Consider the following 27,979-nt stretch of genomic DNA (forward strand, 5'->3'; position numbering starts at 1 on the left):
TAACAGAGAGGATGGACTAGGAGGAGGGCGGCTTGATGGAAGCCCAAAATAAGTTAGGAAACATCACTGAGAAGGAAAAGTACTGAATGAGGAGAGGGAGTAAAGTGTTGTTCAATTAGAACACTTTCCAGCCAGCTGGAAAGTCTTCATTTAAAGTTAAAAATGATTGGGTAGTCAATATCCAATGTTCAAATATGCCAACTGAGTGCAAACTGAAGATCACTTATAAAGATACATCATTTATTTGTATATTTGTATATTAAATTATGTTTATTCCTCTCACAAACCATTAGCTGTGAACTATATACCAAGTAAGTTCATGAGCAGTGAAGTTTGTCTTACGGACTTAGAAATATAGCATACACATAATGAGAGCCTTTACTTAAATACGGTTTTACACACACACACACACACACACACACACGTATACACACTTGTATATTTATATTGCTTTCACCGGGAAGTGAACTCATTGAGGTAAGAAATCATTAATTTCTCTTTTGTATCTACTTATCACTTAGTGCAAATCCTTTCATATAATGAGTTCATGATGACTGTAAGCATGATATAGTTTGTGTTTTTATATAACCTTTTTACATTTGATTCTACTACTTAGGACAAGCAATTTGCATGATGGTTTTCACTATGTAGATAGTAAAATCACTGAACTCCAGGACATTGAATAAATTGTTATACTAAAGAAAAGCAGGGTATTTTAAAAAGAAGGAATCTAGTGGAAAGAACTGTTCATATCACTGAATTATTATTTTTTCGATAAAAGTATATTCCAGCCTTTTCCCCAGTGGATATTGTAATTTCTCCTGGCTAGAATTGGCACTGGCCTTTTTATTTACTCCTCTTACTTCTCATTTAAATATCATGCATTAGACTATCATTCCTGATTTTACTACTTTTTACTGCCTATGGGCTTTTCTTTCAACTCATTTAAAAGGCATTATGCTTTGATAATGGACTGTCTGAAGATGGAACTAAATTATAATTTTTTAACTTCAATTTAATCAATGCCAGAGGCGACCAAGAGATATGGGGTTTCTCATGAGAAGTTCTACTCTCGCTGAACTCTTTATATATTGTTCTTTATTGGAAAATTTTCAGAGTGTATATACATAAATATGTGTGGACAAATACGTAAATATATTTGCAAAAGTAATTTTCATCATTATAATTAATTAGCATAAGACAGTATCTTGGAATTTGTTTAGCTTTATTTATAGGATGAACATACAAGAAAGAAGCAATTTTCAGCGGTAAGAACACAGACTTTGGGATGTGGCAGATTAGCTTCAAATTCTTGTTCTGCTTTATTCTAGCTTTGGAACCCTGGTGACATTTCTTAACTTCTCTAAGTTACCCATCTGGAACATGATGATGACAAGCCCTACGACTAAGGTTTGAATTAGATAACATTGTAAATCGCTAGCCTTCAAAAACATTAGTATTCCCCTTAGAGAAAAATGAGAGAAGCTACTGGTTTAAATATAGGTCCTGTTTGGGTGTTTTTTTTCCTCTAGAATACATAACAACCAAAAGAAAATGGCATGTTTGCACAGCAACTTAATCTACTATGAGTAACATAAAGGGGGAAAAACAGAGACAACTCAGGTTCAATGAGAATTCCTAAACCCACTGGCTATAGATCTTCTGATGAAATTCTAATTAACTATGAATTTTATAATGAATTTAGCAAATACAATAATTTCTGAAGGTATATATCCATTGCTTGTTAGATTTAGCACAGATTTAAAACAAATATGATAGAGGGACTTAGTATTTCTGAGATACATCCAAAGTGAAGTCTTTATTTTTTCTCAAATCTTGCCTTCAGTTTGTCCCCATTCAGTAATGATGACACCTTCTACCAAATGGTTGTCGAAGCCACTTATGTTGGATTAATTTTTGACATTTCTATTTCCCTCACTCTGCCATATCCAATCTATTGTTAAGTCCTTTGTTCTCTTCCTCTAAAATAGAGCTTGAATGTGTCTTTTTCTCTCCATAGCCACTGTCATTCTAGTACAAGCCATTGCTATCTCTCATTTGATCTATTACATCAGCGTCCTGTATTAGGTATTGGCTGTAATAGTAGAAACCCCCAAAGTAACCATTGCTTTAAAAAGTTTGTTGTTTCCTTCCTAAAATAAAAGAAACATAGAGTTAAGTAATCCAGAGTTGGCATGATGGTTCTATGAAGCTGTTGGAGAACCAAAGGCCTTCCTGCTCACCATTTGTGATTCTCAAGCTCATGGTCCATGATGACTTCAAGAGCTCCATCCATCACAACCAGCAGTATGGAGGAAAGAGGGCAGAAGGATGTATTTCCTCTCTTTAAAGGAAAGAGAAAAAAATGCACATGACACATCAGTTTGCATAACTTTGGCCAGAAATGAATCCCATGGCCCACTAGTTATAAAGGATCCTATAAAATATCTTTAAGTCAATGTGACCAGCTAAAGTTTGGGGCTCTGTTTTTATCTGGTTCTTGTCTGCCTCTCTATGTAATGCTGTGGTGAACTTTAGTATGCCTTCATTATCTAAACTTTCACCACTGCCATGGTCTTAGCATGCACTATGTTCTCTGCCTGAAGGCTTCTAACTCCATTCCTCCCCTGGATAACTCCTTATCTTTCAGGTTTTACTTTAATATCACTTCTTCAGATACATCTTCCCTGATAATCCAGTCGAAATTGCCTCTTTCCATCAACCCCTTGTTTTTCTCTTTCAGAGACTCCATTATTTCCTTCATGACGCTAATTGCCAATGACATTTATTTGTTTTTTTCTTGTTTGATTTCTACCTGCTTACTTTATCCACTAATCTAAAAGGCCTATGAAGGTGAGGACTGTATTTCTTTTTTCTCAGTATGCAATGCCTAGACATAGTAGATACTCAATAAGCATGAGAAAGGGAAAAAAAAGGAAAAGGAAAGAAAGAAGGGAAAGATTAAGGAAAGAAGATAGAAAACAGAAATTTTTTTGAAAACCCAGGGATGCTAATATCTTTATGGAATGATTGGTGGTTTGGCTTTCATCTTCCTATTAGTCATTTTTTTCCATTTTTCTGTCTCAATTACAGTTCCAAAAAAAAGTACATTTAATTCAACAAATATCCATTGAGTTCAATTTTATCTTAAATATGAAACCAATCAGAATTCTTTTTAAAGCGTTCTGCTTTGAAATAATGTTTTGAAATATATTCACCAGATTCAACTCTCCAGGTGAAAATGAAACAGGTTGAATCCAAAAGTTTTACTTCGTGTTTAGACATTGCCTCCCAAGAAAAGAATCTGAATAGCTTTTGGAATCATGATTATGGATAAAGACTTGCAGAACTCTTTGCAAGTCCAGGCACAAAAATATAGGGATTAAACTCCTGAATGCCTTATAAAGTGCCTCGTCTGCTGCTGTAATTGTTTGTAAAGAAGTAAAAATACATTAAAAGGCCTTTTGCCTGTACAGTAATATATATGAAAGTGTTCTACTGAATATAAAATCACGTATTTTCCCTAGAAATCAATCCAATTGGATTAAGTGTCCCTGAATACCTTATGAAAGTTTGTCAATCCTAAACATGTCTCTTAAACTTGCTTTGTGTTTAATTGTCAATAATAATGTCTTGGTTTACCTTTCCCTGAATGACATTTTTACCTTCAATAAGGAATATAAAAAACTAATTGAAATCAATGTTTATCTTGAATAACATTAGATTATTCTCAGTGCTCTTAGCTATTCTAGTCTGCACTTTGATTAGTTTTATTTAAAGATTTTTCTGTCATATGATGTTGGTGTACCATTTGGATTTTCTCTGTTTTTTTCATCATTGATCTGGTTTTACTGTTCTTTTGGTTTGCCTTGTAGGAAATTAAAATTTCCTCTCATTTTACTTCCTACAAGCCATCTTTGAGACTTTAGTACATTTTTTTTAACTTATGCCAAAGAACACTTCATAAACATTGGTGAAACAGTGCACTGCCAATACTTTCAGCTGAGCTGTATTTTATTTTTAATGAAAGGATGTATTAGTATTCATGGGAGAATATTATATATTTTGAGCTCAGTCACATTTCCATTTGGCTGCTTTATAGAATAATTTTTCTTTTTATGGGGGATTTATCAGAGAATTTTAAGAAAGGAAAAAGCTTTTGAAAACCATTACCCTGCCACCAATATATTTTTGATGTAATGGACATCATCATACATGAAAATTATTTTCATTTAAGTAGAAGACAATTCTTCATTGACTAATATAATTACAAGAATACATACTTAGTAATTCATGTGCCTAAAAATGTAGGTGCTGTAGTAGGCAGAATAATGGCCCCCATAAATGTCTACATCCTAATCCCATAATCCTATGAATATGTTAGTTTCCTATGGCTGTTGTAAAAAATATCACAAGCTTAGTAGCTCAAAATGATACAGTTTTATTATTTTATTGTTCTGGAGGTCAGAGGTGTAAAATGAGTCCACAGGGCTGCATTCCTTCTGAAGGCTCTAGGGTAAAATCTGTTTCCTTGTCTTTTTTAGCTTCTAGAGGACACACTCATTCCTTGGCTGGTGGTTCCTTCTTCCATCTTCAGAATAACAGCCACACATTTCTTTTTCTCTCTCATTCCCTGTCTCTTCTTTCTTTTTCTTCCTTCATCTCCTCTCTATTAATTTCTCTCCCTCTCCTCCTTCTCTTTCTCTATGTCTATCTCTCTGCCTCTCTCTCTCCCTCTTTTTCTCTCAGACCCTCATCCCTCCATTTTATAAGGACCCCTGTGATGACACTGGGTCCCCACCTGAGTAATTCAGAATAATCTTCCTTCACTTAGTTACATCTGCAAAGTCTCCTTTGCCATGTAAGGTAACATAATCACAAGTTCTGGGAATGAGGATGTGGACATTTGGGAGGCGGCATTATTCAGCCTACCACAACTGCAGATGGAATTAAGATTGCTAATCAGCTGACCTTAAAGATTATACAAGTAGGCTCAATGAAATTATAAGGGTCCTTAGAGGTAAAGAGGGAAGCAGAAGAGTAGGTCAGGGCGATGCAATGTGAGAAGGACACATCTGCTATTGCTCTCTTTGAAGAACGGGGTCTGGGCCCATGAGCTAAGGAATGCAAGGAGCCTTAAGAAGCTGGAAATGACAGACCTCCCATAAAGCAGGACAAAGACAACCCTGACGACACACACAGATTTTAAGCCAGTGAGACCCATATGAAACTTCTGACCTATAAAACTGTAAGATAACAACTTTTTGTTGTTTTAAGCCACTAAATCTGTGGTAATCTGAGACCTTTGGCCAACAGCTATGTTGGACGAGTCCTATTCTTAGCCAAGCTTTCAGATGACTATAGCATTAGGCAAAATTTTTGACTGCAACCTCATGAGAGATCCTAAGCCAAAACCGCCCAGCTACATTAACCCCAGACTCCTGAACCTCAGAAACTGTGTAATATAATCAATGTTTATTCTTATAAGCTGCTAAATTCTTGATTTGCACAGTAGATAACCAATATAAAAATTGGTAAAAGCCTGGCATATTGTAAGAATTATATATAAATGACTGGCATTGGTATTTTTCTCTTGAGGGCGAATGAATATATATGTGTCTTATCTCATCTACCCATCCCTAAGGGAATTCCAAAAATCAGGAGAGATGAATAGTCAAATCTAGTTACTCTAGAATGGTGAGCCTTCCTGCTCACACAGGATTGTCAGTGTCTCCAGTATTTCCTTAGGGCTCTGCTCACTTCTTAGAAGTATTAAGATCACACTTCCAGTCCCTGACCTCTGCCTGCAGAGTTAGAGTTTGGTTAGCTTGCCAGAAAGTGGACAGATGAGGCTAACAGAAAGCTTCATGGAGAAACTCACAATTAACAAGTGAGAAGGGTAAAGTGTGTGTGTGTGTGTGTGTGTGTGTGTGTGTGTGTGTGTGTGTACACAGTGAGTGAATGCATTAAGGATTCAACATTTTGTGAAGAATAGGATTACTTAATTGGTACACAGGGCAAAAGAATTTGAGAATCTGTTAATTAAATAGGAAAACAAGGTTAGGGCCAACCAAAAATTATAGAATATCTAATTGTGGTGAAATCTATTTCAAAAATTCTTGGTTGTTGATTTGCTGAGTAAGTAACTTTTGATTAGCTAAGTGTCTAAGGAACTAATATTTAATAAGTATTATGAGCCTAAATTATTTGTCTATTCTCAATGTGGAGTGAATTAGGATTAAATTTGAAAGTACTGATAGCCTTTATTTTATTTATTTTTCATTTACATAATGCTGCTCCTAAAAGTCTCAGGTATCTAGTGCCCAATGAACACAAGATTGATGTCATTCCTTTAAGACTCCAACTCCCTGGGTAATTTGACCAGCTTATGCTGCCATCCTATTTGCTTTTCTATTATATATTCTATTATATATTTTAAGAAATACCTAAGAAATTTTAAGAAATATTTTAACAAATGTCCAAGCCCTCTCCTGTAATTAGCAAGCGTAGCTTGATATCATGAGTGGGTAAAGTTAAGTCCTTTACTCCCCGTGTGCGTGTGTGTGTGCATGTTCCTGACATGCACACATGTACACACACAAGCATAAATCCCTTTCAACTAAGTAAAACTCACATTCGGCTATATCATTATGTAGTGACTTTGAGAAAAGAATTGAATGAAAGGTAGAGAACAGTGGCTTAACCAGATAAAAAATTAATAATGTGGGGGGACTTGTTAGCCCTGGAATCCCCTTCAGTGAGTGAAATAAAGATGCATTCTACATATTTCCAAGCTTGAGGTCCTACAGCAGCATTTTCTGCTTCTAAACTTGCTTTTAAAAATTCATTCCATATGTTTATTTTATTTAGGTGAAATTCACATAACATAAAATGAGCCTTTTTAAAGTGAAGAATTCATGGGGAGCCTGGGTGGCTCAGTTGGTTAAGCAACTGCCTTCAGCTCAGGTCATGATCCCGGGATCGAGCCCCTCATTGGGTTCCCTGATGGCGGGAAGCCTGCTTCTCCCTCTCCCGCTCCCCCTGCTTGTGTTCCCTCTCTCGCTGTCTCTCTCTGTCAATTAAATAAATAAATAAAAATCTTTAAAAAAATAAAAAATAAAAAAAATAAAGTGAACAATTCAGTGACATTTAGTAGATTCACAGTGTTGTGTAGCCACCACTTCCATCCAGTTGCAAAACACTTTTCTCATTCCAAAAGGAACCCCATTCCCATTAAGCAGTCACTCCCCATTTCCACCTCCCTCTCAAATACTGGCTTCTCTCTCAGTCTGCATTCTGTCTCTACAGATTTATCTGTTCTGGCTATTTCAAGTAAATGGATTCATACAATATATGAGTTTTTGCATTTGTCTTTATTTAGTATGTCGGTTTCAGTTTCTCTGCATTGTAACATGCATCAGTACCTTATTCCTTTTGTGGCTGAATAATATTCCATTGTATGAACATACCACATTTTGTTTATCCATCCAATGAATGATGGAATTTGGGTTGTTTCCATCTTTTGACTGTTGTGAATAGTGCTGCAATAAATTTACTGGAGTACCAGTTTTCTTTTCTTTTTTTAAGATTTTATTTATTTATTTGACAGAGGGACAGAGAGAGAGGGAACACAAGCAGGGGGAGTGGGAGAGGGAGAAGCAGGCTTCCTGCTGAGCAAGGAGCCCAGTGCGGGGCTCAATCCCAGGACCCTGGGATCATGACCTGAGCTGAAAGGAGACGCTTAATGACTGAGCCACTCAGGTGCCCCTGGAGTACCAGTTTTCTATTCCTTTGCATATATACTAAGATCATATGATAATTTTATGCTTACTTGTTGAGAAACCATCAAACTGCTACACCATTTTATGTTCCCATCAGCAATTTATGAGAATTCCCGTTTCTCCACATCATTGCCAAAACTTGTTGTTGTTGTTGTTTTTAATAATGGCCATTGTAGTGGGTATGAAGTTGTACCTTATTGTGATTTTAAGATTTTCATTTTTCTGATGATGAATGAAGTTGAGCATCTTTTCATATGCTTGTTGGCCATTTGTGTATCTGCTTTGGAGAAGGGTTTGTTCAAGTTCTTTGCCAATATTCTAAATTGGGCTGTCTTTTTGTTATTGAGGTGTGAGAGTTCTGTATATATTCTGGACACAGCCTTTGTTAGATATTTGATTTGTAAATATTTCCTCCCAAACTATAAGCTGTCTTTTCATTTATGGATAACCAAAATGTACTTTGATGCACAAAAGTTTTTAATTTGGATGAAATCCAATTTAGCTATTTTGTTGTTGTTGCATGTGCTTTTGGTGTCATATCTAAGAATCCATTGCCAATCCAAAGTCATGAAGATTTACCCCTATATTTTCTTCTAAGAAGTTTTATAGCTTTAGATCTTATACTTAGGCTATTGATCCATTTTGGGGTAATTTTTGTATATAGTGTGAGATGAAGTCCAACTTCATTCTTTTGCATTTAGATATCCAATTGCCCCAACACCATTTTTTGTAGCGACTATTCTTTCCCCTTTGAATGGTTCTTGGCATCTTCTTTAAAAATTAATTTGCCTTAGATATATAGCTTTCCTTTGGATTCTCAATTTTATCCTACTATCTATATGTCTATACTTATCCAAGTACACACTTTCTTGATTACTGTAGCTTTGTAGCAAGTTTTGAAATCAAGAAATGTGAGTCCTCCAACTCTATTCGTCTTTTTCAATATTGGTTTTGATATTTGGGGTCCTTTGCAGTTCTTGGCCTTCCCTCCTTATATTTGTGAGGATTCAGAATAGCAGTATTCCAAACACAAGAGTAGGCTCTCTACATATATCACTTCCTTTCTCTCTGTTCTCTCTGCTCTCCTTTAATTATACATTTGTGTCAGCTTAAATCCAATGTGCTAATTTGAATGCCTCTCAATCAGAAAACACTCTCCCCCCCCATATAGATGGGCCCACTTTGAGTGCTGCATTTTCATTTTGTTTTGTGGCATATTAGCATATAGTATGCATTCTGGCTCTGAAAACATTACATATGAAAGATTTCTCACTGCTCATGCTACTACTGTTACTGGTTCTTGCACAGACAAGTCTGCATTCCCTTCTTCCTTTCTTGAAACCCTAAAATATATCATGGAAGTGAGAAAACTGGAACTGATTTCAGTTGTCTAGTTAGTGAAACTAAAATAAGTAGAAATATTAAACCAGCACCTTTTATGTAATGGGCTCTGCCAGAGTCTTCACTAGATGAAAATATGTCAGTCCTTTACTATACTCTGTCCTAGGCACCAAGGCACTAGAAAGTTTAGTAAATATGAATACCTTAAGTCTCTATTATCATTACATAAATGATTGAGTTGCTATGATTGTTATTGTGAGTAGCTTTTATTAAATCCTTGGAGTAAGTAGTTAGGCTAGTGAAGTATCCCTAAAGTTGATGAGAATTCTGAAATAGAAACTGTGTATTTTATTTAATAATACTGGTTGGGCATTTTTATTAGTCTGCAAAAATAAGCCTGATTAAATGCCCTTTACCTTGGCCTTTCTTATAAGGGTTTGTGAAAGTGTTGAATACACAGTCTGTGCATTAACTGCAGGACATATTCTACAGCACATACCTTATTCATCCTTCAAAACCAAATTTAGTTGGTGCAAAATTTTCCATAATATCCTATTGTTGAAGTGCAGTAAATGAAATACCATTAAAAAAACTTTTCAGGACTAGAACTCATACTTAAAATGAGATAAATATCTAAGATATACAAATCAATTCGGTGGTAATTTTGGTTAAGTTATTTACACCATTAGAAGAGGTGGGCTTAGCAGTAGTTGTAATTTATTCATGTATAAGCACATAATACTCTATTCAACAATCATCTACAGAAGGCTACACATCTATGTTTACTAAATGTTTGCATTAATAAGGTTATCCACTAAATAATTGCGGTATCTATAAAATATTAATATGTAAAATAAATGGACAACACACAGTGACATAGAGTCGTCTATTTAAAACACATAGATCCGATGCTGGATAAGCATATGCATAGAGTACTTGGAGATTTTGCCTTTATTCAGCCATATCCTATTTGGAAACAGACAATATTTTGCCAGTCAATTCTGAAGCATACTGATTTTTAAGGGTCAATGTAGTGTGTATGTTTTTATTTTATGATATCCATCAGGTGTTAACACATTTGTGTTGTGATCCTAATGATCAGGTTAGCATTCATTTAAAAAAAATTTTTAAGGTACATTAATACATTTTATTTCTGTTAGAACGCCTTTAGGCATTTACTGAGAGTTTACCTGGGAAAATAAAATTATAAATCTTTTTTGATAATAACTAGGAAAAGTAAAAGTTAGCTAGCTTACCATATTTGTAATGACCTGGATATCCAGAGACACTGTATAATAAAATCAGCCCTTGGACAGCTCTCCATGGTGTCTTCTTAGTGCCTTTAATCATGGAAAGAAACCTCTAAATGGATAATGTAATTGCTGTTGCTGAACATAACAAGAGTTACTGCATCTTTCTGATTCATGAAACTGGGTCTGTGTGTGTCCCCATCAACGCCATATGCTTTTAATCTCTTGGCATGCTACAAAGCAAAATGCAATTGTAATTATTGCACAATAATTTTTCTAATTTATATTCATTCCAAAACGTTTACAATTTATTAGCTGCAGTTGGCATCTTATCTACTCTACATTGCTATTGCAGTTTCTGGCCACCTCTCTGAAGATTGGTGGCATGTTTTCCCCTCATATCTCTGTAGCAGACCAGGTGCAGAGTGTGCAACCCTTCAACTACCAAACATCCTACCCACACTCAACTAAAATGGCAAGTACTCTCTACACATATCCTCCATTTTACATCATAACTTCTTTGAAAATGAGAGCCAAAAGAGACCATTTGAGAAGCACATGCAAATGGTGTGATGACAATCCTTTATGGTCCCCCTAACACTGATAATGAAATCTGAATTATTTTCCAACCACCAAATCTTAGGGAGTCTGTCCCCTTCCATCCCTCACCTTCAATATTTGTTCTTTCTCTCCCACAGCATTGCAGTTACATGGACTCAGTCAGTTCTGGGAAGAGCAAGCTCTTTCCGGTCACATGGCTTTTGCCTGGGCAAATTCACCTGCCCGGAATGCTTTTCTCTTCATCTTACACAGATAGATTCTTCTTTTCCATTAGGTTTTCTTTAAATGTCAACTCCTTAGCAAGACAACAAGTTTACCCTGGCAAAAAAAAAAAAAAAAAAAAGGTCTTTCCTTGCATTATCTTTCTTAACTCCTTACCTGGTCCTCTCTTGGGCTTTCTTGCAGCCAGTAATTACCAGTTCTCTTGTGTATTTAGTTTTATTTGTCTTTCTCCATTAGAAAACAATCTTTATGATGACAGGCTAGGCTCTTTTAGATACTCAATAAACATTTACTGAATGCATACATACATAAATAAAATATTTAATGTACAAAAAGGTAGGCTAAAGCAGTACAATCTGGAGCTAAATGATGCTAATTAGAGTTGAATTTTAATCTCAACTTTAGCATTAACTAGCTATAAGACTTAAAAATTTTTTTCTTGCAGGGATGCTTGGGTGGCTCAGTCAGTTAAGCGTCTGCCTGTAGCTCAGGTCATGATTGCGGAGTCCCAGGATCCAGTCCAGCATCAGGCTTCTCACTCAGCAGGGAGTCTGCTTCTCTCTCTGACCCTCCCCCCCTCATCTCTCTGTCTCTCAAATAAATAAATATATCTTAAAAAAAATTTTTTTCTTGCAATGAGAGGTTTTAAGATATATCCCTTAGCAACTTTTAAATATACAGTATAGTATCATTAACTGTAGTCACCATACTATACGTTACCTCCCAAGACTTACTTATTTTATAATTGGAAGTTTCTACCTTTTGACCACCCTCATGCATTTTCCCATCCCTCTATCACAAGATACGTTTATAGGCCTAGAGAAACAACATTACTGGGAGCACAGATTATTTTAAGGTGTTATGTTTTTACATAGGAAAGCTCTTGATTAAAAAAAATCCTAAAGAAATGTGACATTTTTTTCCTACTGTCAAATACCCAAATTATCAAAGAGTCATGGTTCTCACGGCTTATTTCATGAACTTTTAACAGTCCTATCACATTTGTTGGCCACAGATCCCCTCACCATTGGCCCCATTGTAGCATACACTCAACTTCTGAGTGGGATGAACATGGCTGGTGCCAAAGGAGATCATATTTGTTAGTTCCGGGTCACTGAACTCCTCTGCCTCTGCCTTCATTTCCATACCTATAAAACAGAGAAAGCAATACCCATGCCATGTTTTTCAGAATGCTTCTGTGAAGACAAATTGAGATAATGGATGTAAAGACACATGACATTTTAAAAATTAAATAATAAAAAAATGTATCATGCTAAGTACAAAATGCAGGTTCTGGGGAAAAAATAAAAATAAAAGCTGAAGTTTCCAAAAGCAATAAATAAATAAAAATTATATAAGCAAAAGATACTTTTCCAACCTTATCTTGAAAAATAAGGAAAAGATTTGAATACAGGAAGAGAACTTGGAAAAGTTTTAGCATGCTATATTTTTAGGAAAATTAGTCCCCATTCTTCTACAGTGAAAACGGTGCTGGAGAGGCAAATTGGAAAATGATTGTTTATGAAAAGAGAGGATGGAAAGATTCTTTTAGAACACTTGAAGCATGCAAGCTGCATTTTCAGGCCCCATTAGTAAGAGAAGGATGGGCACTGCTTCCAGTGTTGGTGATAACCTGGAGGGTTTAACTCTCCTTTAAATAGAGGTGGGATAGATACAAAGTAGCTCAGCAACAGCACCTGGTGAAACACAGTGTCACATCTAAAATAGGGAGAAAGGGGGAAATCAGAGCAACCCTGGTTACCTATTTTCTAGTCTCTTCCCTCTTCCACTTGCCTTCCCAATTCCTTCACAAACTGTAGGTAACTGATTATACTGCTTTTTAGTTTTAAAATTTAGCCCCCTCCCAGAACCTCTCCTATAGGTAGGGATTGGGGGAGGAGGGGTGGATAGGAGGGAAACCAGAAGTAAGTCAATACCATAATGATTGTACACTGCAAGCGTGTTGCTGTACAATATCGCCCCAGAGCCGCTTTGTTTATCAATGAACATCTTACTGCGTCCCCAGGATGTAGGTCAGGCTCATTGGAAATATCAGCCGCCGATCACATGCAGTCTTCATGATATTTCCAGATCGGGTGCGCTGCTGATTCTTGCACACTGGAGTGCGTCTGAGCTGCCTGATGAAGAGGGGACACCTGTACCTTAGGGACGCAGGTGAAGTCCCGTCTACCTTCCTGGTACTTTCCCTGGTGCTTCCTCATTCCCTCAGCCACTCACTCTTCATCTCCATCTCCCCTGCTGCCTTGGACCCAAGCTCCTCTGCTAAACGGGTGCTTTTCCCGCTCTCTCCTTTCTCCGCACCTCAGCAGAAGACAGAGTGCTCCACGCAACTGGGCATGCCTAATAACCAGGGAAAGCTTGGGCTGCAAGAAGAAAGGTTTGCACCTTCTGCGCTCCCCTCCCCTCTGCAGTTGCCTCCTGCCAGTCAGGCGATCCGACGTGCGGCGCGGCCCAATGAGGGTCTGCAGCCTTCGCGGGGGCCCGGCCTCTCGTGGCGCCACCACCAATGAGTGGCTGGCGGAGGTGGGACGCGCCCTGTTCCCGCCTCTCCAGTTAAGGCCGCTGGTGTGAGCTGGGGCTCCGCGCGCGAGAGAGGGACGACGGAAGGGACCGGCAGGTGTGGGCGCGGGGCCGGGCAGCCCGACGGCGGGAGTCGCAGCCGCTTGGTGCATGGGCCAGTGAGGACGCGCGGAGATCCCCTCGCCGCGGCGGAGGCGGAGCAGCGCGCGAGCAAGTCGCTGCCTGGCGACCCTGCGTCCGAGCGAGCGGAACCTTGCGCTTCGCCCGGGGACGGTTCGAAGTCCGCGCTATGGAAGAGGAGAAATATCTGCCTGAGCTGATGGCAGAGAAAGATAGCTTGGACCCATCTTTTGTGCATGCATCGCGCCTTTTGGCGGAAGGTAGGACTTGCCCCCAAAGATGGGCACAAACCTCTGGCCGCCCTTCTCACCGGAGGCTTGGTTAGGGGAGTGAAGTTGGGGAGGGACGCCTGTCTCCTTCGCAGAAACTGTCCCCCTGAAGATGCTCGCTTCAGAGCTCGGGCGGACAGAGCCCGTTCTTGGGGCAGGCAGCAGTGCTCCTTCTCTACGTCTTAATTTGGGGAAGACCAAAGCTATGAGATGTAATGGCAGTAGTGATGTGACCTGTTAGGATCATTGATGGAGAAACCATAAAGTGTAGCGCGGTCAACAGGGATATTTTCACTTTGCAGAGGAAAGGGAAATCAGTTTGGAAGTAAATGGTGATCAATGTAGTGTTCTAAGAGCTTCTTAGATACAAATCAGCATTTTTTTTTTTTTCTGCATTTGGGAAGGGATTTTGATACCCTTTATCTAATTACAGCCTTTCCTATGGAAAGTCTTAGAATTAACCTAGATTAAAACTATGCATGTTCGTCAATGTTTGTAAATGTGGTAAAGGCTAAAGTGCTTATCAAATTATTTGAAGTGTGATGATTGGGTACTCTGAGAGATACTGGCCCCTGAGACCACTCCACAATTGATCAACTGTTTTACCAAGTGTGCATTTTCTTTTGTGTACCTGTAATGTTAAATGAGATTTCATTCCCAGAGGAACACATATATCTTGTCTTTTGCGTTGCTTTGAAAGATTGTTTAAACACACACACACACACACAAACTTCTGTATGACAGAAATATTAGCCCAATTACTCCATTCATCTTGAAATAATGCCATCTATCTGCTAAAGATACAATATCTGTAGTAATCTACACATGCCTTTTTAAAAACAACTCCAGATTTTTTTTAATGAATCCTTCATTAATAATGAATTGCTTCATCATTAAATTGACTACAGTGCAGTTTTGTAGCTTAGGTTGTTATGGACTTACCTATAGCAAAACTAAAAGTGACAACTTCCTCTTCCTTGGCCCTTCCGCATTAAAAGAAATGTTTTCTTTTTTGAGACCTAGTTGTACATGGAAGGAAAAATTGTAATCCTCCATGTAAGATTCAAATAACCACTTGGTTTGTTTAAATATTTTATTTATAATTTATAACAACAATGCAATGCAAGGTATTTTTTTTGTTTTTGCATACTAAACAATTAAGAAAAGATTTATAATCAAAATCTCGAATGTGTGAAACAGCTAAACTGCTTTTCAGGGAAGAAGTTGATTTTCTAGAGGATTTGGAAAGGTAAAAAGCAATTATGCCTACTACTTTCTTGGTTACTGAATGAAAATAATAGAAATTAAGTTGAAAAGTAAACTCAATTTAAAAATTAAACTCTCCCTCTAGTTTATTGAAAATAAAGATAATTGCATAAAATAATAGGAATATTGAAAATTAATGAGTTAATAAATGCTTAAGATTGTTCAAAATGATTTAAAATGCAATTAAGCTTTCTGAAATCATTTATTTCAATATATATTCCAGAAGTGTCTTTATTACGCTGATAACGTCTTTAAAATGAAAAAAAAAAAAAAAGTTACGAATTGATCATTTTCTCTGACCTGCTAATTGGAGTTCTCTTTGGGACAGCAGGCTCAATGATTAATTCATCAGTCATTGATGAGAAGTTAGTGTTCTAAGAGCTTGTTAGCTACAAATCAGCATTTGGTGTACGTTTCAAAACTAAAGAAATGCAGATGAGAAACTCTTAGTAGAGTGCATAAGTATTTCTGCGGCTGGTGAAACAGTAAGAAAAGGCTGTGCCCTTGGTTCCTTAACGTTCTATCGTTCCCAGAAACTTGATTTCTTGATCCTTAGGAACATGTTTGAATGTACCTTGTAATTTAATTTTTTCCCAGTAGGGGGAAGCATGTCCTGCTTTTGTAAAGAATTAGGAGGAAAAAGCTCCAAAATAGAAAAACATCTAAGTAAGAAACAAAGAGAGGTGTCCAAATTTCAGAGAAATCATAATGTGGAAAAGAGAATGGAGGAGGTGATGATTATAATCTTGGAGTATATAAAAAGATATGCAAAAAAGATGCATAAGGTTTACATTAATTCTTTTTTGTACCTGAAGTTCTTTATGTGTACTTACTGAAGAGTGTAAGGTGAGTGTCCTTTGGAATCTCTAACAAATCTTAATGTACATTTTACATTATAGATCTTTCATTGTTTTTTCAAAGGCCATTTGCCAAGATTTCCAGGTTTTGTTTCAGATCTCTATGGGAGAATATGTTGAGATGATTTTATTTCTCTTACCTGGAAATGCACTGATTGAAGGCAGTGGCTATAAATAAACCTGACATAGATATTCATTTGGAGAGAAGGTGCACACTGAAGTACATTTCAGTCAGTACTGTGCAGACAGTTTCAAGAGTGAGCAGTAAAAATGATCCAGATGATTCAGTTCTTCAGAATGATTTTCTGGAAGCTAATATATATATAAGGTCAGTGATGTAAACCTATGAGCTTTCACAGTGATTTATTTTGCATTTTTGATTGGCGATAAATGCAAATCAGCGCTCAACTGCAATTACTTCATAAGGCCATGGCATTAAAAGTACTGTTTTGTTGATTATTTTGTTATTTTTATTGTAATTTGTTTTATTTCACTTGTTTCTGCTATGTGTTTTCAGTAGGTAAGAGTCTGTGAAAGCTAAGGGAAGAGCCCATACATTTTATATCTTTGATTGTTACTTAGAAAAGATCTTGAATAATGTGGTTTGAAGAGTGCTTATAATATGTTTGATTAATTAAAATAATTTTCCTCCTGTGACTATAATATTGTTTAATTATCCATTTGTTAATGGAAGGTGCTTTTGAATATGATAAAACAGCAAACTCAGCATGATCCTTAAAGTTCCACTCAGCCTCTGAATTTGCTTGCCAGATGAAATTAGATAAGGTTATTTATATCTATGCTACTTCTGGGAAGTGCACTAGACTGTGAATCCAGATACCTGGATTTTAATGCCACTTTTGCCTAAACAGAATGTTGATAAACTTCCCTTCTCCCCAAGCCCCGTTTCCTTGTCTCTGAAATTAAGGAATTGGACTAGATGAGGTATAGTTTCTTTGTAGTCCCAGACTTAATTAGAATTACAAAGTTCTCTAGTATGCAAGATTTCCTAACCTGACTTCTTTACAAATATTGGTAGATTCATCGTTGTTTTGGTTGACTGATCAAATGAGGAAGTCAAATATTGCCAAATATCCCAACAGTTAAAATGGTTTTTTTTACGAGTATTAGGTGCTATTTTAAAATTTGGTTGAAAAGCGTGGCCTTCCATCTAGGATTGGCCTTCATGTTTGCAGATTTAGATGAACTTTTAAAACCATGAGAGAAACAGGGAATGATATTTATCACAAATGCTGACTTGCAGTGACTTAACTACATGTGGGTTCTCAGTAAGGATCATTATTTAATTAGGTTGTATTCCTCAAAGTATTTTCCACAAAGCATAGAGAGTTCTTAAATTAAGGAAAGGTATTGGTATAATGTCTAAAACTAGCTTCTGATAAAAAAAATAGTAGTCATGTGACTTTCCTTTTGATTAATGTAACCCCTTTTTTCTCCTAATACATTTGGGATAATCTGATTTGTTTCTTAAATAAAAAATAAAAATTGGCCAAAAAAATAATTTCAAGATATTTTTGATTTTCAATTAGGACACATTTATGATACAGTGGAAAAACTCTGCTTTAGCAAACAAAACACTTGGGACAGAGTGTTGACACTTCTGTCTACTGTGAATTTATGGGATATGTCGTTTATCTCCTCTCTGATTCTCCTTTTCTTCATTTGTAAAACAGGAAAAGTTGTATCTACCACCCATGGTTATTTTAAGGTTAAAAAAATTCTGTTTGTGATAATATAAGCAGTTTTTATGCAAACTTAAATAGATTTTTTATACAAATATAAACAGAAATTACATAAATACAAGATGATGCTTTTAAGATTTTCTTTAACATTTTAATGGCATTGTGGACTTGACCTCAACTTGAAGCTTGGCTTTGTAAGAAAATAAGCACTGCCTTTACTCTTTGGATCACTGCTGAGTGAAATTTGAACTTATAGACCAAATTATGAAATAAATTATCTTATGAAAAATTATTCCAATCAGAGTTTTTAAAATATCATGTTCCCTTATGTTCGCAATGGTCACTCTCAGTGTTTTACTTGAGCTTGGTTAGCCCTTGTCCTGTGTCTTTCCAGGGTAATTCCAAACCTCCTCAGACCCCCTCATAAACCCACACGTCCTTCACTCTTGGCAACTGATTTCATCCTCTGTTTTAGTAGGAAATGGATATATCTCTTCTGACATTTTTCAACCTCCCATCATCTAAAAACCTCCATAATCCTCCTTACTGTCCTTCATTCCCAGATGGTGAAATGTTTTTTTTTTTTTTTGTTCTAGGCTGACTTGTACACCAGTATCCTTGACCCTAATGCTCATCACGTCCTCCAGACTTGTTCCATAGTTCCATCCCTTCTTCATCCCTATCTCCACTTTCCTCCTCCCTCTCCACTTTTATTGCAGCAGCCTGTAATTGATCCAATCTGAATAACTTAGAAAAAATTAAAATATTTTTTTAACTCACCAAAAGTAACCAAAATAATCTCTCTCAATACTCCCTTGCTGGGCACCTGGGTGGCTCAGTCGGTTAAGCGACTGCCTTCGGCTCAGGTCATGATCCCAGGGTCCTGGGATCAAGTCCCACATCAGGCTCCCTGCTCTGCGGGGAGCCTGCTTCTCCCTCTCCCACTTCCCCTGCTTGTGTTCCCTCTCTCGCTGTGTCTCTCTCTGTCAAATAAATAAATAAAATCTTTAAAAAAAATACTCCCTTGTTTCCTTCAAGTTTCCAATAATATTAGTTTTAACTGGCTGCCTCACTTTCTCAGTTAACCTCTTCAAAACTCTTCATTCTGGCTTCTGTCCTCATCATTGTCCTAAAACCAGTGACCTGGAGACCGGATCGTCTCCTAATTGCCAAATCCAATAAAATCTTTCTGACCTCTCACCAGGTTTCTTGGCTGCAGTTTCCACTGTTGGTCTTTTTTTCAATTTCTTGGCTTTCCCTTTGGTTTCCAGGCACTATCATACTTCTGGTTTTACTCTTCTCTGTTTCTTATCATTACCACCCTTTATCTGTCTTCTCCCCTCCCCAGCTATGCTTGCCAGAGTGATTCACTCAAAGTTTGACCATGTCACACTTTTTAATAATATTCTCTTTTGGAAGGCCTCCTCTAATACCAGGCCAGCAGCTGGAAAGGGGGCATTACCTTGACACCTGCAGGTGGAGGTTAAAGTCCAGCTTCCCCACTAGGCATCCATCCACACCATTCTGGCCAGGAGGGGGAGGCACACCGTGTTACTGCTTCCTACATGGGGCTCTAGGGACACCAGTAGGGGTGGGGAAGCCTCACTCCTGCTGGAGCATGAAGAAAATTCCAGCAGAATGAGACCTCTGACACCACCCTGGCTTGGAGGGAGAAGGGCGCCTTGTTACTGTTCATTAAGGGAGAAGTCCAGAATTTCCCCGTGGCCTCTCCGGCCACTGCAGGACACATCCTTACTGTGGGCAGAAGTGAAGTCCCTATTCCTTATCTAGTCTTTTCTGACTCCAGCCAGAGGGGAAAAACGGATCTCTTTACAGTTGGGTGAGGTTGGAAGTCTAGGCTCCTCTACTTAACCTTTCTTGACAGAGGTGAGCATGAGACACTATTTTGTTTTGTTTTTCTTCTTTCTTTCTGTATTATTTGGCTGGAGAAGGATGTTTGTCTAAAAGTTTTCTGTCTTGCTAGGTTGCTGTCTTTCTAGTTCTTGGGCTAGCAGGCTTCTCTTGAGGCTTTTTTTTTTTCTTTTTTTCTTTTTGTCTGCTTCTGTTGACTTTTCTGGTTTGCCAGCTTAAGTACCCATTTTGATGCATCTGAGGCACAAGAAAAGCTAAGGAAACTATTCCCATCTCATTCCTGGGTCTTGTGGTACCTAGCCAGCCAGCTTTGTTTTTTCCTCCTTTTGTTACTGAACCCAGAAGTCAGATTTGTGTGTCTGATGCACAGTAAGCCAATCTCTAAGTCACCGGGTTTAAAGCAGAGAAAGTTTATTCTCAGAAGAGTAGCCCAACGAGAAGGCAGGGGGCTGGTCCAAAATCTGCCTTGTCTTTGTTGAGTCTAAGGACTACGGGGCTAGCCAGGTATGTGTGGGTTAGGACAGATACTGAATGGGCCTTGAAACTTCTTCACAAGGAGAGGCTCAAAATTTTTGAGATTGTGTGCTGTTTTGGACATCAAGGCTCCATTCTGGGGTCCTGGTGCATTACACTTGTGTTTGCGAAATAGGCGTTATCAAGTAGCCTCCTTCCCTGGTTCCTGTAGGTAGTACTGGAAAAAATTAACAAAGAATAAGGTTAATAATTCTTGCACAGCTGTGGAGGAGTGTGCTTATGTGCAGTGTGTGAGGTTATAATGGAGGCTTACATGAATAAAGAAGCATATATCTGGGCTCACTTTCACAATGTCTTCTATGTTTATTTCATATATAATATTCAGTCCCTACTCATTTGTGTATTTTAATTTATTTCTTTATAAAATTTTCTTGTGAGGGGCACCTGGGTGGCGTAGTTAAATGCGTTTGACTCTTGGTTTCGGCTCAGGTTGTGATCTCAGGATTAGGAGATCAAGCCCTGAGGGGGCTCTGTGCTCAGTGTAGAGTCTGTGTAAGACTCTCTCTCCCTCTGCCTCACCCCCTCCTTCCCTGGTTCTCAATCTCCCCCCCCCCTCACGTGCGTGCACACGCGCTCTCTCTCTCAAATAAATCTTTTTAAAAAATAAAATTTTCTTGTGAATGCCTGTTAAGCATTGTACATTCATATTTCATTGACTAGATATATACAAATGAGCATGACCAGGATAAACCCATCTGGATAATGGGAGCAATATTTTTCTTTATCTTATTTTCAAAGAGACTTTGTGACAGGGTACATGAAACTGAGAACGAAGTGAGGTCTGATCATTATTCTTAGTTTTTGTTTAAGTATACAATCTAGATTGAAGCTCTTTGTTCCCATAGCAGCTGTAGAAGGGGAAGAAGTTTTAGAGGTAGTTTTTAGAAACCCTTGGGAATAACTTTATTGTATTGCCCACTTTTCTTATACCCTTACTTGTTTGAACAACCTGATTTGATCTCCTTTTTTTGTCTGAATATATAAGAAATGTGTTTTAATTGAAATTATATTCTGACACCAGTTTATTTTTTAAAGCTGTAAACAGAGATTTAATATATTCAGACATTGAAATATGATCCTTTTTCTCACAAAAATGGTTAATTTCAATAAAATAAGTGTGATATGGAAATTGATCTATTAAAAATAATAGCCTACTGTTGGTAACTGATTTCACAAATTGTTAGCAAATACCTGTGCTATGTGACTCCTTCATTTTCTCAATATTGTATGTTTTGTTAATAAACATGATTGCATGTTTTGTTTGTTAAAAACTTGAGAAGTCATAGCCAAGCCTCCTGTTGCTCAATCATTATTAACTATTTTGGGAAGCAAGTCATTTGTAGCATATCCTCCATTGCTTACCTTTGTCTCTTGAGCACTACTTCCAAAAAGATTTTGCAGTAGAGAGAGGTAATAAACATTTGAGAACACCAGAATGACAAATTTTTAGGCCGTTTACTATAGATAGCCTTATAGTTTAGCTACGGTTTGGGGGATGAATCCCATTGGATTAGGATTCTACTACATCGAACCATATAATCACACATGCACTTTAACGTGTGTTGGTACTAGTTGTCTACAGTACATGCTGTTGGTGTTTGAAGAGGTATTAGATGTTTAGTTTATTGGTTTTTGAATAATCTGTGGGAGATGCAATATATACATAAGCTACAAATAGCAGTGCATGGGAAGATCTGCTAGGTTTTACAGACCAATGATACCATGGGGATTCATGACTCTTGTTGGTCATGGTTATCATAGATTCTTCTTCATCATCGTCATTGCTATCAACATTTATTGGGAGATTACTCCTTTGTCAGGCACTGTACTAGATGTTTTACGTGCATTACCACAATTAATCCATCCACCAATCCTACGTGATAGTTATGACCATCATCCTTGTTTTACAAATGAGAAACATGAATAATTAGGGAAGTCAATTTATCTCAAGTCACACAGCAAGTAAGTTGTAAATCTGAACCCCAGGCTGTCTTGCCCAGAGATCATGTGTAACCATTGCACCATACTGCCTCTTGTGAAAGAGACACAATTTTAGTCAGGCTTTGAAGGAACATATGCAATAATATGCAAAATATGCTTAGGAGATCAGCATGGTTGTTGCCATTAACTTCTGAAATAGGTTCCTGAATGCAAGTATTGGATGAATTATTTCACAATATTGTTACATAAGTATAGTATATAAAAGGTTGGTAAATTTATAAATGGGGAAATTTTCCGAAGTACAGAATTAGGTTAAAGATTACTAGATAGCCTCAATTTTCTGAATGTCTTATATTGACTGTGGTTTCTGAGGGAGTTTGGTGATGAGGTGGCAAGGAACAAGAGAACATTTTCCACTTTTTTTTTTCTTTTTGAATCCAAAAAGTGATTGGAGAACTTTATGTGATTTGCTGAGGCATTTTTCTTTCCGTGTTTTTTAGAGAACTGCTTACATTTGCCGAATTCTTCTAGGGAGGAAGAACAGCGATAGGTCCTCTCTTGGTGTCTTGAGGCGGTGTTGGTTTTGTTTAAAATTTGGAAGTGGGCAGATTTCACATGTGGTCAGAAACAGATAACTCAGCAACATGGCTTGATTAAAATGTTATCTATAGGTTCCGAGGTTTTAGGATTTAATAACTTTGAAACAGATTGGTTGGTATTATTACACTGTTATCAGAAATGGGACAATTGATGCCTATTTCCTTTAAAATATTAAAGATTAGGTTTTACTCTTCTAACAGAAAAGCAGAATGAATGTGTTTTCTCTAGAGTGTAGATATTTTTAGCAGTTCATAGAATTGTATGTCAGAAAATGATGGGCCCTGGCTACAACTCAGAAGAGGGAGCCTCTGTGACAGAAACTCAGTAAAGTGGCTGAAGGAGAAGAAATTTGTTAATTTGAGAATAGAGAGATGACTAAAATAATAGCGTCTTTTTTGAACTTACACCCTGGCTCAGGCCCTTGCGTTATATCCCAAAGGCAGGTAATACTGCACCTATGTTATGGGGGAAGATAAAGAGGCAGATTAGAAGGTAGCATACTCAATTTAGTTTTTTTTAAGCAGGAAGTCAGAGATTATATAAATGTTCAATTATAATATAAAAGACTGTCAAAAAGCAACCATCAAACATTGAAGCATTAAACAATATTGAAGAATATTACTTGTTTAAGGGAATACCAAGAACATGGTTTGAATAAGTTTTAGAGGCATTAAATACCTGTTACTATAGAATTTATTATTTCCTTTAAAATAATTTTCTCCAGGAAATTTAAGGAATTTGATTGATTAGAAATTTGATTTACATGCAGCAATACACTCATTGTATGAAACACTATAAAATGCAAACAGTAGATGGATGAATACGTAATAGAATACATTTCTTATATGTTTTTAGGCTTGTAAATATTATTTAAGTGGGAAATTTAAACGAGTGTTAAATTGAATTAAGTACCATCCATGTCTCTAGATAGTCTAAGCTTTTCTTTCTGGAAGGAAAAAAAAAAACCTAGCAGCTGCCTTTTTATCCATCTAAGATCTGGTGGAAGAGGAGGCCTTTAAGGAATTGTGTGAAGATGAAAGAACATTTGGTGTGCTGAGGCAGATGGCATTTTATTATATGATATTGTTTTGGAATAGACATTGGGATGATATATGGCTGTGCATTAAGCTAGTATTCTGAAATTAGTGAAAGATTGGAAATTATATCATATCCACATAAGGAAAATCTAGTAAAGCATTATGATAATTAAAAGCCACTTAATGGAATTAGATGGAAGTGATAACTGTTTGGAATAAGTTGCAATAAGCCAAATGGTTTCTCTTTGAGTAAAATAAGTAAAATACGTGTGTGCATGTTAAGCATATACTAGACATAGGTAATCAATGAAAAGCAGTACAGATTTGGTTCACTTGTTTTTATTATCTGTGCTCTATATTACCGTCTGAGACTTATTTAGATTGAGGAGGTAACAAGAGTTATAGGCAGTTAAATAAGGGCACCTGTGTGGCTCAGGTCATGATTCTAGGGTCCTGGGATTGAGCCCCGCATCGTGTTCCCAGCTCCGCAGGGAGCTTGCTTATCCCTCTGCCTCTGCCTCTCTCTCTCTCTCTCTCTCTCTCTGTCTCTCGTGAATAAATAATAGAAAAAAGAGAGTTATAGGCAATTAAATAAATAATTTCCATAGCATCTGCAAAATGCAATGATAAAGTAAATAGATGATGCTTTAGGAGTGCTGGGTAGGGCACCTAAAGGAGTCTACAGAAGTCATCAAAGTCTTCAGTAGACAGGGGCATGTTAGTTGAGGTCTAACAAATAAGTAGCATATGGACAGTATTCAGTGAAGAAGGATCTGGAAATATACCTCCAAAGCCCGAAAAGAAAGAGAACATTTATTTGAATAAGTATAAGTTAAGTGTGATATTGTGATTTATAATGAGAAATACATATTTGGTTTTCTTCCCTGTTTCTGGCACAGAGCTCCTAAAACTTTTGGAATTTCCTTAGTACAGCCATAAAGGTGTCTTTTGTTATGTTAGTGAAGTGACTTTTCAAACCCACCTGAGGGTGGGGGCTGGTTGTCAGGAGAACCAGCCCTGTGATTAGAGGGTTATAACTTTCAGTTCCATCCCCACTGACCCTTCCAGAAAGAAAAAGGGGGGGCGTAGAATCAATTGCCAGTGGCCAATGATTTATGCATGTAATGAAGTTTCAATAAAAACCCTAAAGGAGTGGATCAGAGAGCTTCCTGGTCGGTGAACTCATGGAAATTTGGGAGAGCACTGAGCTCAGAAGGAGCGTGGAAGCTCCTCGCCCTTTCCCCACACTTTGCCCTATGCATCTCTTCCATCTGGCTGTTCCTGAGTTATATCCTCTGTAATAAACTGGTAATCTAATAACTATGATGTTTTTGTGAGTTCTGTGAGCTGCTCTAGCAAATTAATCAAACTCGAGGAGGCTATGAGAATTCTGCTTACATACAGTTTGTTGGAAGTGCAGGTAGCAACCAAAATTTGCAACTGGCATCGGAAGTTCAAGGAAGGGATGATTGGAATCCCCAATCTATAACTGATCAGCCAGAAGTACAGGTAACAACCTGGGCCTACAACTGGTGTCTGAAGTGGGGAGGGGACAATCTTGTAGGATTGAAACCCTAACCTGTGGAATCTGATATAATCTCTGGTTATAGTGTCAGAATTGCTTGTGCTGTATGGGAGGGAACTCCCACCCCCACCCCATCCCCTCACCTTTGGGATTGGGTCCAGAGATCCAAAAGATTAAGTATATTTGGAAAATACAGTAAAAGAGAAAGCATCAAGAAAAGTGGGTGTAAAGAAAATGGTAGAGGCTTAGTACACATATCCTGTAAACTACTGTGTTAAGAAGTTTGGGTTTATGCCAAAAGCAATGGTAAAATCATTTAAAGGTTTTAAAAAGGGCAGGTGTGATATCAGAGTTTCATTTAAAGCACAAGGTGGCTGCAGTATTGGAGAATGGAATCAAGAGATACAAGACGTGGGTAGGCCATCGGATAGCTAAAGCAGCAATCCAGGAGAGAAGGTATGGTGGCCTGAATTCAGATGAGAGTGCAGATGTGAAGTGGACATGACTAATAGAAATTTAGCAAGTAAAATATATAAAGGTTCAGACTGTATAGAGGGGATGAAAAGTAAAGGGTGGTCCAGGCTGTGGTCTGGGTTGCTCCTTCGAAATGGTGGTATCAGTTATTAAGATAGGACTTAAAAGGAGGTTAATGCTGAGTTCAGGTGCATATACATACATACATACACATGAAAACGCACTTGAAGAGTTGAGTTTGGAGTAAGATCGTGCTACCTGTAATGATTTCATTAGCATATAGGTGACAGTTGACCTTGGGAGTAAAAGAGCTCACCTAGGGGGAGAGCATATGGAGTACAACAGGAAGGAGATTTAGGATAAAACCCCAAGGAGTGTCAGCATTTAAGGAGAGACAGAAGAAAAGTAGTCTGCAAAGTTGACTGAAAGGGGTTTCCTAGAATACAGGTAGGAAAGATCAAGTAGATTCAGCGCCAGGTAAATAGACTATTGTGATGATGAAGGATTTGGTTAATATTTTCAAGTGCTGCAGTTAGGCTAATTAAAACAAAGATTAAACATTTTTTTAAAATTTAAATTCAAGTTAGTTAACATACAGTGTATTATTAGTTTTAGGGGTAGAATTTAGTGATTCATCACTTACATACAACACCCAGTGCTCATCACAACAAGTGCCCTCCTTAATGCCCATCACCCGATTACCCCATCCTGCCACCCACATCCCCTTCAGCAACCCTCAGCGGATTCCCTATAGTTAAGAGTCTTTTATGGTTTGCTCCCTCTTTGTTTTTATCTTATTTTTCCTTTCCTTCTCCTATATTTATGTTTTATTTCTTAAATTCCACGTATGAGTGAAATCATATGGTATTTGTCTTTCTCTGACCTATTTTGCTTAGCATTAGTACACTTTAGTTCTATCTATGTCATTGCAAATGGCAAGATTTCATTCTTTTTGATGGCTGAATAATATTCCATTATATATATGTGAGATATATATATCACATCTTTATCTCCTTATCCATCGATGGACATCTGGGCTCTTTCCATATTTTGGCTATTGTGGACATTGCTACTATATACATTTCTAATGGATTTGGCAAAGAAGAACAAATCGAGAGATTTGAAGAAAATCTCAACTTTCTTCACGTTGAGTACTGAATAGTAAGGCTACGAGAGAATGAGGCTGGAAAACTCTTTGAAGAACTTTGACTTCACAGAGGAGGAGAGCGAAGAGTAATTTGTTAAACTATAAGAAATAAAAAACATTTAATCATTTTAACCTAAAAACAGCAATTTTATATGGTTTAACATATATGGGTGAGAGAGGCATTTAAGTGTAGGGGTTAACAGCATAGATACTGGAACTAGACTCCCTAGGTTCCAATTTTATTCTTATAGTTAAAGATCTGTATTATTTTGGGTGAGTTTCTTTCACCTCTATATGCCTCTTTTCCTCATGTGTAAAATAAAGACACTAATAGTTCTAAACTAACAGGACAATGACAGCCAGGCATTATTGTTTCTTTTGCTCACTTTAAATTACAATGTGATTCCTAGACTGCTCCATCATCTCTGTTTTCCAATCCCTCTGCTTCCACCTTGCTCCCTTTCTTAGCGCTACATGGAACATCCTTATACAAAACTACATCTCATATCATAAAATTGTCAAATTAATCCCTACTCTTTTTCTCAGACTGTCTTTAAACCTGAGTCTTCCTTATCCCAAATCCATTGCATGCATCTACTTTTTCCTTTGACAGTTCTTATTGACTTGGCATATACAACTTCGTTGACCATTGCCACTTTCTTGATATACTTTCCCCCTTGAATTTGTGATTCTACCATCAATATAGGAATTTACCACTTTTGTTCTAATCAGTGAAGCTATGATGCACCATCAGCATGAAATAGGTGCCAAATCTACGGTACTCTTAGATCCTTAAAGCTTGTACTATGAACATTTCTCCATACTGAGTGACATTATAATGTGAAAAGATACATGGCGTTTGTTTCAGGACCAGAGGAAATACTATGTTGGACCTGAAAGAATACATGTGCTTATGCAAAATTTTAATTATATATTTT

At 37.3% G+C, this 27,979-nt stretch overlaps 1 protein-coding gene across 2 annotated transcripts in view; it reads left to right on the forward strand.

Annotated features, from left to right (window-relative positions):
- Nucleotides 1–13,985: 13,985 nt before the first annotated feature.
- Nucleotides 13,986–27,979, forward strand: part of KHDRBS2 (KH RNA binding domain containing, signal transduction associated 2) — a 561,940-nt gene continuing 547,946 nt past the window's right edge. For both annotated transcript variants that reach the window (XM_021692046.1, XM_021692047.1), the window contains exon 1: nucleotides 13,986–14,076. In XM_021692046.1, the coding sequence (XP_021547721.1) occupies nucleotides 13,986–14,076 (91 nt within the window). The remainder of the gene's footprint in view (nucleotides 14,077–27,979) is intronic.

This window comes from Neomonachus schauinslandi, chromosome 8 (assembly GCF_002201575.2).
Source record: "Neomonachus schauinslandi chromosome 8, ASM220157v2, whole genome shotgun sequence".
Lineage (NCBI taxonomy): Eukaryota > Metazoa > Chordata > Mammalia > Carnivora > Phocidae > Neomonachus > Neomonachus schauinslandi.